Below are 11,849 nucleotides of genomic sequence, written 5' to 3'. Positions count from 1 at the left end.
TTTCCCTTTGGATTCTCCATACATTAACACCAGAGTCTCCCTTCAAACAAAACTTTCCCCCACTCTTATTCCTAATATTTTTAAAAGACTGAAAGTTTCCTTACGATGTGCCAAACCAGAACAGAAAATAGTTGTGGCCTTTCTCTCTCTTTTTTTTTAATGTGATCCTCTTAACAGTTAGGAATATATATTTCTCCCATCAAAATAACTCTCTTCACCTGCAGTTGTGAACTAGGAAGTTAAATTTTTATCCACATCTCTGGCCTAACCAAGTGTTATCATGGCAGAGTGGTATCTGACACAATTAAACTGGCCCATTGTGAGTAAAGTCGCGACCTGGATGCCAGCTAAAGGCACTACCCTGTGAAGCTTAGCCCCGTGCAGCCCCTCTTGGTCTATAGCATAGCGCTTTCTGTATTCCTTGGTACTTACTACACACTCAGAAGCTCTTCCTTGTGACCTTCGCAGGAAGTGATTGTTGTCTTTACCCCAAGTCTAAACTGGAACATCTGGAGAAACATTAGTAACCTTGTATGTGTTTTTATGAAACTAGAGCAATGAGAACTGTAGTGTCACCACAGGTATGTGCCATATTTGCCAGGAGAAGTAGACCCATAATGAGTTGGCCAGTTCAGGGAGAATATTTGACCAAACAAGAAGGATATGTGTTCTGGTTAGAGTCACAGCGTTATTCAAAATAAAAGACACTCAGATTCACTTAAAATTTATAATTCCCTATTGAACTGTGATGTTTCCACCCGTGGCAAAAATCTTGTATAGGTTTCATGCTTCTTTAACATCCTGTAGAATGGCCCAAAGCCCAGGAATCTGCTTCTCAAACAGTCCCTCCCTCTGAAAGAGCCAAAGGGAGCAGATGCCAGGCAGCTGCAGCTTAAGACCCTGTGACAGATTAAAGGAAAATGTGCAGCTGGAAACAGCTGCTGTCTCTGGGACCCCACCCTGAGGGAGCCAGAGAACAGACTGTGGGGAAGAGACTGGCCTGGACACCAGCAGTTCTGGAGGATGCATATTGTAACCTAGCGCTGCAGAAGCGACACGTTGGTTTACCACTCCCATCAAGAAAGCCTTCCCCGGCACAGCATTGCCACAGCTCCCAATAGACTCCTGTCGTCGGGCCATGCACATGTAACCATGGGGAGGGCAAAAAAAAAAATAAGGAGTGGTCCAGCAGTGCTGATGGACAGACATCACAGGCTCATACAGTGATAGATATCAAACATTCTAGTGCCGTACACTGGTGCTGATGGACAGACATCACAGGCTCACAGTGATAGATGTCAGACATTCCAGTGCCATACTGAATTCCTTAAAACTGTTCGGGAAGTGTGTGGGCTAAGTAGAAGACATTTTTATTGATATGAATTTCTTATTAGAATAAAACTTTATGGTCTCAGGACTTTTAAAACATTTCATGCTTTAAACTGTGCAGTAAAGCTCGTTCCATTGTCTTACATACGTATCATATCTCAAGATTGTAAAAAATCAAAGCTTCATGTCATTTTGCTTATAATCAGAATCGTGTTATGTTTAACCTGCTATTTATATGAAATAATTTCAGCATTATAAACATAAAGTGCTATTTAAATCTGAGTTAGAATGAAATGTATTTGTAATATATAATTTATAGATCTATAAAAAGTTATTTGACCTCAGAAAAATTTCTGGGAAACAATGTCACTGCTATATAAAAATGTCCCGACAACCCACTACAAGCATAGAATAGACTCCAAGTTGCTTTTCTATCCATAGTGATGGATTCACTAAGTACACATGTTCCTTTCTAACCTGTAGCATATACATCATTTATAATTGATAAACACCCATTGAACTGTAATGTTTCCTCCAATGGCAAAATCTTATATGTTTCCCTCATGTAGAGCATGAAGGGCTATGACCTGCAGTCAGCTGGTTGGCATCTCACATCTGCAACCCTCGCCTAAACAACATAATTTGTACCTGAGGAAAATACCATAGTTATTTATTACGTTTCCAACAATCTGTATCACTTACTATATTGAATCTGACACTACTAACTCTAAGAAACTATATAACCATTATATTATGTGCCACTACAAAATAAAAAAAAACTCTGCCTATTAAACTAACACAATTCTTTATTGTCACATCAGTTGCAAGATGCATTCTCATTTCAGACATAGTAAAATGTGAAGGAGAAAAAGTGCATCTTAGAATAAATGAAATATGTCTCAGCATATAGGGAAATAGTAATTGAGATATAACTTTTACATATTTGATGTTCTGAAAGCAGATCATTCAAATATCCTAGTTGCCTTTGTCCCCTTTTGCAGCCTCTTTATCCTTTCAGATGGTATCTTCCTACATCCAGCTTTCCCCAGCTGGCTGACCCCATCGCATCCCCTAGGGTTTTCACAGACTTCTTATGGAACAACACAGGAGCAATTAAGGTGACCAGATCATTCGCCATCCCCTCCTCTCCTGTCTTATGGGCACAGACTTAGACCAGCATTAAAAGCCTCTAGCAACTCTGGAGGGCCTGAGCCATCCCAAAGCCCAAAAGAAGCGAGAGTTCACAAAATAAACAAGATGCTCTCAATTCATGCCCTCATTATCTCTTGTCTAGATTTTTGCAGCTACCTTGTAGCGGATCTTTTTATCTCTAGCCTCACTTTTTTGTGATTCATCTCCCAGACTTCAGCCAAAGTGATCTTTCTGAGCCACAGTCTGTTCGTGTCACTTTCCTGCTTACCACCTGTAGCAATAATTAAGTTGTTTAAGCTAGCATAAAAAGTCCAGTCGTGATGTCTGGCCTCATCTATTACCTGTCTTCTCCAGTAACTCCAGTAAAAAATAAGTATACTGTTTCCCATCTTCTTCCCTTTATACATGCTCTCCCTTGCCCTCGCATACCTATAAGTCTCCTGTTTCTCTTAGAGCATTCTAGCTCAGATTGTCATGTCTTCCTGGAGACCTTCTCAGACACTTCTTCCTTTCTGCCACCTCCATACTACCAGCCTCCATGGACTTATCTCTGTTGTGCATGTCATGCTGTATAATAATATATTTATTTGTCTATTATCCTTACTTAACCATGAGTTCTTTGAGAGCAGAGACAGTGTCTGACAAATAGCTCAATAAATGTTTAATTAATATTGTTTTGGATAGCAATAATCAGTTTATGTCTTTCCAACCACCTCCTTCCTGTTGGTCTTAAATGACCTATTTGCTATATTCTTTCAAGGTTGAAAATAGAAAAACAAAAGAACCATTTGCTTCACTGCGTTCTAATAAGTGTCAGCATCCCATCCAAGCAGACTTTGGCTATTTCCCCATCTGTAAGCTGCACCCTGTCTGCCTCTTCAAACTCCTTAGATGTTTCCATCTGAAAAAGGACCATTTGTGTCAGATAATCTCATCATATGCTGACAGGCTAGGGAATACATTCTGTTACTGGTCTCTCAGGAAGAGATTTGGCTCTAAATCGCTATTTGCTCTAAGAATCAGTTTGTTGTTTTACAGAACTGGCTTTACCTTAATCTTTTATTTTTTCCCCAAAAAAGTTTTAACAGTTTTTGATAAGGCTTCTGTAAAATCCAGCCAAAGCAACTCCTTGCTCTTGGATTTAGAAAAGCCCAGATTCCATTTTATATAGTTGTGTTGCCCTGAGATGAAATTGGCCAGCTGTGTTAATGACCATGTGCAGCTATCAGCCAGAGACTCCTGCCAGATTACATCATAATCTAAGCAATAGAGAAGATGTAACAAAGAAAAAGTCCAAATGGAACATTCTCCCTCACGTAAGTTTGTTGTCCAGTGGGGTGAAATGGGCCAGTCAGAGCAACATAATTCCAGGTTAGAGTGGACAGTATAACTTTAGCTTTCAAGATGGGCACTGGTCGTGCATTTTCAAGTGTGTTCTGTTCTGTGTTCTCTCAGCATCGTTGCTGAGATACTCGATTCTGAGATACTGTCTATATTTCCTCCAGGGCACTATAAATTATTTCGAGAAGAAGAATGTGTTTGCCCCTTCCCCCCCCCCATACACAGGATATTAAAAGGGAAGTTTGCAGCAACCCTATCACCTAGTAGCTACTTTAAATAGAATCAGAACATGGAAGTTAGAAATTTTCCAGATCATTTGTTTTACATACCAACAAGGTGACTCTTGTTCCTAATAAACATACGACCCAGTCAAGTCCCCTGCCCCCAGCTCAGCTTTACGGAGCCGTAATTGACATGTAACATTGTATAAGTTTAAGATGTACAACATGATGACTTCCAGTCAAGTTCTTAAACTGCTCTTGTGTTCTGACCCAAGAACTAAAGTGTTTTGTTCTGTTTTTCCTGAACTATTAGGAATATAAACTTGAGAAAGAGGAAAGATCATTGATTTAAAGAATAAGAGACAAACTTCTTCGTCGAGTAAATAATCGGACCCATCACTACCTGTACTCATTCATTCAGGGCTTAAAAATGACCCTCACTCAGATAAGACCAAGACTTCTCCTTTCTATGATACCTCACCTATGTGTACCTGCCCGATGTTATCTTTTTCTGATTTGTCATTGGAGTAGGTGGCCATGATAAAGGAAGAACACGCAGACTACCACATCAGTTTTCCAAGTTAATTTGGGGAAAAGTTCCCTATCCTCTTTATCTTCTAACAGTGTTTACCATCCTCCCCACCCTCATCCATTCTTTTAAACACTGAACCTATGTTTGAGATCTCCGGTTAAATGAGACAAAAACGTATTTGTTAAAATATGGACTTAGTAGAAAATATATCTTCAAATTCTTCTTGCTACTATGGAAATAGTACTCAGAGGGTGAAATAGGCACTCATAGAATCTCCACTATATCAAATATCTTCAACAGTGACCAACGGCACAAAAAGAATGTTTTCATTTCTTCCTGCTGGGTCCCGCATACTCACTATAGCTATTTTTTATCTGTGACTCCATTTTAAATTCAGAAGAAAAGAGCCTTTGTCACACCTCATCTTTAAGACTATTACCTTGAACAGTTCTGATCCTGTGGTTGCAAATATACTAGAAACTTCTGTCTCAACTAATGAGAAAAAGAATAAAAACTGGCCCAAGGCCCTTAGACTGCAGTACCTGACTTTGGTTCTTTAGGTTTAAGGGCCCAGGAAAAGAGGTTGGCCAGAGGTGCTTCCTAGCTAATTCTAAAAAAGACCTTACTCTGCAAAGGCCCTTCTCTCTGGGACCACGCATAGACCGATAGAAGGATTGTCGCTAGGAAGGAATACCAAAACAGACGTAGGTCAAAAGCACAGACGATCGGAGTAGGAAAAGTGAAACCAAGGAAGTTTGACCAAAGGTGATTTTTCAATAATTTTATTTTTTTTATTTATTATTTGTCTCCGACACTTTCTTTCATGGCAAAAGTAGCTAAAATCATTATTCTTGGAGGTAAAGGAGCAGTTATATTAATCAAACACAGATACACTGCCATGCTTAACACACAGAGTTGGAGAGGGCAGGAACCGCCTGTCCTCAGTCTGTGTTCTCTGCCCTCAGCCCTGACAGCTGCAGCCGGAAGGGGCAAACTGGAAGTGTGTCGTCTGCTCTTGGAACAAGGAGCGGCAGTGGCCCAGCCAAACCGCCGAGGGGCAGTGCCCCTGTTCAGCACAGTTCGCCAAGGCCACTGGCAGGTAAGCAGGGTAGCTGCTTCCAGTCCCATGAGCAAGGGTGAGTTGTAGGTGGGCACTTCTGATGCAGAGAGCAAAAAAGAAAAAAACAATCACAAAGTTTGAGTTACCCAGCTGTCATCAAGTTTGAGGACTTGGGCATTTGTTATTAATATTCTAGTTAGTTGAGAATATATCATAAAGTTCACATTCAAAATTGTCGTCATGCTCTAGACTGTAGAAAGACTAGCTCCTTTTGGCCTGGTCATCGCATAACCTTCCAGAGACCATTTCAGTGTCCACAGGTTCTTGCGAAGATTCATATCTCAACAGATCCCTGCTAACCACTTACTTGCAGGTGTCTCAGACTTGCTAAAGGAAAATGTGGTGTATATAAATTCTAGTTATATGACCTTTCCAGATGTTCGGCTTCTGGATAAGTTTATACACTCAGGATGGAAAAGGAAGCATATCGTTTAATAATCTTTCAAAATCTGAGTGGATTAAAAGCTCTAGAAGCCTGACAGTGCTAAATACTTATCAGAGGCACTTTGTTGTATTCAGTTCAGTCGTAAAGATTCACTGCAGGCAGGTTTGCGACTCCCAGAGGTCCATAAAATGGCAGTGACATAAGTAGTGACTTGGATTGGAGCTTCAGTTACAGAATTGTTTAGTCTACATCTTGGCCTTTGTTATCTTAAATTATTTTAGACTGAGTGGCTGAGTCAAACATTGAGTTGAATTCTTCTCATCTGGCTGTCCTTAAGAGAGTCAGAGCACAAATCACATGGTGCTAGGACTGTGCGGGAACTGGAAGGGGTTCTCGCAGTGGAAAATTACATGTAGAAGCGACTCACCTGTCTAACAGTGGGAGTTCACAGTGCAGGGGACAGCATGCACATGCCTGCTCGGTGGCTCTTCCTGGGTAGTTAGTTGGTCTGTTTCTCTGCTCTTCCAGATTGTTGATCTTTTACTCACCCATGGAGCTGATGTCAACATGGCAGACAAGCAGGGCCGTACCCCTCTGATGATGGCTGCCTCCGAAGGCCATCTAGGAACTGTGGACTTTCTGCTTGCACAAGGTCAGTACTGGGAGGCCAGAGCTGGATGGTCAGAATAGATATTAGTAATCCAGTTGGTTAAGAAATGAAAGTCCATCTGCTCTTTTGCTGTATTCGGTTGGGTCCCTTCCAACTCTGACATTCTCTGTTTCCTTATGGCTTGAGGGATCTTTAGTATCCTAATCAAATTAACATAGTCAAAACTCTTTAATTTAAATCCATGATCTCTAAACTTGGACTTTTTAATATACGCTCAGTAAATGTTCATCTTCCAGGCAGTGTATTTGGACTTCACCTTTGTCAGTTCTTTTGTAGGCCTGCACAACTGATACTTTTCTTGTATCCCAAGGAGGCAATGGGAGGTTAAGACAGTTGCTGACAATGGGACCCTACTTGAGAAATCGGGATATTATTGTTCTCCTGTTGTAATAAATTCCTTTTGACATTCACCAACGTTCACGTATTCCTGGTGAATGAGAAATAAGTTAAAGGATACACAACACCATCAGAACATTTCAGGCTTCTTATGATTGCTATGACCTCAGTCACCTTTGTGAGAACAGTGGTGAGTGATGGTGGACGTGGACCTCTGTAGTAGAAAAAGTTCGAGTCACTGGTGACTCTACAGTACCATCTAGTGGAGCTTGAGCATTGACATGAAGCAGGACGTACTGTGATTGCGACCGCCGTTAATGATTCCATTCCAGTTAGCCTCCCCTATTAGTAAACTGGACCTAAACATCTAATTATATCCACAAGAACATACACTTTAAGGAAGCCAGCCTGCTGAAGAATCATGCTCAAGCTGAAGCAGCTGAGGGTAGTTGACCTAGGAAGCAGGTTTCTTCTCCTCCTCCACCTGGAATGGAATGGAATGGAATGACAAGGTTTCTTCTAAGATTTCAAACTACAACTAAATTAGAGATTTATTGGTTCTTAGCTATATCTTCCAAAGAAGATTTCCTTCCACAGCCTCAGACTCACAAGACTGGGTCACAGAGAACTGCTCTCCCAGTGGGCAAAGTGGTTCTTGCTTCCCTAGTACGAGCCACCACACAGGTCTGGTTTCATGATATCTCCCCTCACTTCTGGGGGCTGGGGAAGGAAGGGGGATGTGCCTAGATTCCCAGGATACGCTGTGGCAGGAATAAATGTCCCAGAACAGGCCGAGTCTACTGGAAAAGACAGGACCTCTTCAGCCACTGATAACCTTTAGATAGTTGCACAGTGTCTGCCACATTCCAATAGAAGCTCATCAGGCACAGATTCCAGAGAGTTCGTCTCCCTTATCACTGCAGACATCCTGGTCTTTGTACTATTTCATTTTTTCACATTTAAATCAGAAATGTTCACTAAATCAATAAATTCTACAAACATTTAGCCTACATTATTTGTAGAACACTATGCTAGGAACTGTGAGTGATTTTTTTTAATTAATGAACTATATAATCTGCCCTCAAAAGGTCTGCGATCTGGCAAGGAAGAGATGAAACAAAGATAAATAACTACCTTAAAAAGCAGAGAATCCCAAGTGCTCTGATAAAGGTATTTGAGTTAGAATAGGACAGACCGTGAAATCTGAATAGGAAAAATGTTCTGTATTTATGGAGGGGAAGTAATAGACTTGAAAGGTGGAGGAGGAACAGTACACAACAGGTTTGGGGAAATATGCAAGTTGTCCAGTGAAGTACATGAGGACGATTGGGAAATAAAATAGGAAACATGTGTGGAAAGAAATTGAAAAGGAGCAGATTGAAAGAGTTAGGACTTAATTCTGAAGGCAATGGGGAGCGTTTCAAGATTTTTAAAAAGAGAATTGGTGCCAGAGTTATGTTTTTTAAAAAAAAAAAAAATCACTCTGGCAGTAGTGTGAATAGATTTGATGAAGGAATTATAGTGGCCAGGGGATCAATTAGGAAGCCATTGTAGTAGACTAGATGAGAGGTAATGAGGCCCCAGTCCAGGTGCAGTAGCTGTTAGAACAGAACAGAAGGGCAAGTGCAAAAAAGAATTCGGATGTAAAGATTGATTGCATGTAGGAAATAAGGATAGAGGAGTTGAAGGTAACGCCAGAGTTTTAAGGTTGATGTTTTTGAGAACTGTGGTTCCTTTAGCTGCAAGGTGGAGAAAAGAGAGAGGAGGAAGATTACAAGTTGAATTTGGGACGTAAATTGAATAGATTTTATGTGTATCTCCTTTTAATTTTTTAAAATTCCAACTTTCCGTACATTTGGAAAAGGAGTTTATCTGTAATATGCATCCAGAACCTTCTTATCCTGCTCTTTCCACCGCTGGAGGCTCTGTCCAGGGATTTTATGGATGTCCTGTCTGAGAAGAAACCCTTGGATTCTGTCCCATATTCAAAGTCATTCCATGTTAGAGTCAATGTTTCAATTGCAGACTCTGCCATTATAAAAGGATAATCAGTACATAAATGTCTCTCATCAGTGTTAGAGGTATGATACCTTCCAGCCCTTTATCCTGCTATGGGAAGCCACAAAGTCTGGTTATCTGACCCTAGGGATATAAAGGTGATAGGCCAGATGAGTGCTGAGTTGATCCTGAGCTGGCTGTGGCAGGTCTCAAGCTCGATCTGCCATTGAATTCTGTCCTGCTGAGGAGGCAGCCTGGCGAGTGTTCCATGTGCAGTAGGTCAATCTCTAGTTAGGATGACATGCCAGCTGTGTGAAAAGAATTACCTTAGGTACTCTTCAAAACTAGCAAGGGAGTGATAGGCTCTTTGCCATCTCAGAGCTTACAGTCTAAGTAAGAACCAAGTTTATGTTGAATTTTAGACTAATTACAAAACAATGTCAAGTACGCTTGATCTTGACAGATGAAAATAGAAAGTTCGAAGGCAGATGCAGACTATAAAAGGGGCCAAGAGAGTGGGGATGGGATTATTGAAGGCTGACTAGTTTCGTTCAACTCCAAATTTCCCTTGTGACCTGGTCTCAGTCCCTTCCCATGAATCCATTTCCCCCACATTCTCAGGAAGGTGCAAGTGGCTGGCACTGTCATCAGTGACGAGCATGTACTGACTTATTTTATGAGAGTCTCTCAAGGAGTTTATACTGTTATAAACAGAAGACTTTCACTGAGTTCAGAGAACATTCGTCGAGAATTTATTACATGCAAGTAGAATACATTTTAAAAGATGAATAATAGACTAAGGTATTATGTCAAGCAGATTCAGGATGAGGTAACAGTTAATCGGGAGAAGTGTCTTGGAATTCGAGATGGTTCCTAGGGAATGGGTGCAAATTGGGTTTAAAAAAATAGGCAAGTCATCGGGGGAAAGGGTAACATAACCTAAAGTGAGGGTTCAAGAATGCTCTAGAGGCAGCGAGCACATCCATTTGGCTGAAGTAGAGGATTTTTCACAGGGGAGTAATGAACTTAAGGACAGAGAGTACTTAGGTTGTAGCGGACCTGGAATGCCCAGTAAAACATCTGGTCTCCCTTCTACCGATGGCCTGTAGGGTCAGGGTTTTTTTTAACAGTTTTATTGAAGGAGAACTCACACGCCAAAAACAAAAGCCGTCCTTCAGCAGTGTGCACTCAAGTACCAGCTTTCCTTTCCGTTTCGAGTTCCATGTTTTTCATGTTTCCTTGGCCATGTTGTCCTGGCTCTTATAGGCGCCTCTATTGCTCTGATGGACAAAGAAGGATTGACAGCCCTCAGCTGGGCCTGTTTGAAGGGTCATCTCTCGGTCGTACGTTCCCTGGTGGATAACGGAGCTGCCACAGACCATGCCGACAAGAATGGCCGCACCCCGCTGGATCTGGCAGCTTTCTATGGTGATGCCGAGGTGGTGAGTGCCTTTAAACAAGTAGGGAGCTGGAAGGTCCCCCATCCATAATCTTACCTGGGGTTGAGGGTAGAGGAACGCGTTGATGATCCCTGATAACAAAGTTCTCAGATCTATACTTGCTAGAGAATAGAAATATTCAAAACACGGTTAAAGACCAAGAACGTAAATGTGGCCTGAACACCACGGCTGCCCAGCCTGGTCCAGACCAGCAGCTGAGTCAGAGGCAGACAGCGGCCAGAGCCCCAGCGGAGCAGTGCTGAGCCACTGCACTTGCGTTGACTGCACTGCTTGATCCCTGTCCTAGGTCCAGTTCCTGGTGGACCACGGGGCCATGATCGAGCACGTCGACTACAGCGGAATGCGCCCTTTGGACAGGGCAGTGGGGTGCCGGAACACTTCTGTCGTTGTCACTCTTCTGAAGAAAGGAGCCAAGATAGGTAGGAGAAAAGGAAGAAGGTGCCGGCCATCTGTGCCCAGGGGCCAGACTGGTCCAGTGGTCTGGCTGCCGTGGGTGTTTGGTGTGAATGCGTATAGTTTCCCCTCTGCCCTGGCCCAGTTATTGTCCAAGTGAGCAGGAAGACTCTTGGCCCTGAGAAAGCCATTTGAGCCATGGTCTACACCAGGGGTCCCCACCCGCCGGGCCGAGGACCAGTATGGGTCCCTGGCCTGTTAGGAACCGGGCCGCACAGCAGGAGGTGAGCAGCGGTGAGCGAGCGAAGCTTCATCTGTATTTGCAGCCGCTCCCCAGCACTAGCATCACCCCCTCAGCTCCACCTCAGATCACCAGACATTAATTCTGATAGGAGCACTGGTCCCTGGTTCTAAAGAGGTTGGGGACCTCTGGTCTACACTACAGTGTGTCCAAAATCACGTGGTTATCCGCCATGCCCCTAGTAGCCTTAGCCAGGAGGCTGTTCTGGTCTTAAGCACCTCTTAGTGCTGATGCCTCTGCACCAGCCCCACCCTGTGAGCGTCCTGGATCCCTGCACGGCCATGAGCCTTTGCTTTTCCTTGCTCTGTATGTGCTTCAGACTCTCCAGTCCCCGCTGCTGCTGTCCCATCTGCTCCCCGACTCCACAGACCTATAGACAAGGTTTGGCTGATATGCTGGCTTTTTTGCTGCCTGCCTCTCACTGCTGCTTTTTCCTTCTTTTTTTTTTTCTTTTTTTTTTTTCACCTTCATCCATTTTTTTTTCCTCTCCTACAACTTTTTGTTTTCTCCTTTCTTTGAAGGTTGTCAGACGTTACCGAGTCGCCCACGAGGTATATTTCACCGCTGTCAGCATCAGGCGTGGTCTGATGGCTTGGTCAGCTTTGCCTTCT

General features: G+C 42.7%; 1 protein-coding gene across 6 annotated transcripts in view; it reads left to right on the top strand.

Moving 5' to 3' along the window:
• The window catches only part of TANC2 (tetratricopeptide repeat, ankyrin repeat and coiled-coil containing 2), a 293,951-nt gene that overhangs the window by 272,520 nt on the left and 9,582 nt on the right, over positions 1–11,849 (top strand). For 4 of the 6 annotated variants that reach the window (XM_025047068.1, XM_025047067.1, XM_025047066.1 and 1 more), the window contains 5 exons: positions 5,541–5,674; positions 6,609–6,732; positions 10,351–10,526; positions 10,831–10,963; positions 11,760–11,789. In XM_025047068.1, coding sequence (XP_024902836.1) covers positions 5,541–5,674; positions 6,609–6,732; positions 10,351–10,526; positions 10,831–10,963; positions 11,760–11,789 — 597 coding nt within the window. The remainder of the gene's footprint in view (positions 1–5,540; positions 5,675–6,608; positions 6,733–10,350; positions 10,527–10,830; positions 10,964–11,759; positions 11,790–11,849) is intronic. The other 2 variants (XM_006912329.2, XM_015589791.1) reach the window with 1 other exon arrangement.

This window comes from Pteropus alecto, unplaced genomic scaffold, assembly GCF_000325575.1.
Source record: "Pteropus alecto unplaced genomic scaffold, ASM32557v1 scaffold134, whole genome shotgun sequence".
Lineage (NCBI taxonomy): Eukaryota > Metazoa > Chordata > Mammalia > Chiroptera > Pteropodidae > Pteropus > Pteropus alecto.
The sequence above is the reverse complement of the archived record's forward strand: the minus strand, read 5'-3'. Positions and strand labels throughout refer to the sequence as shown.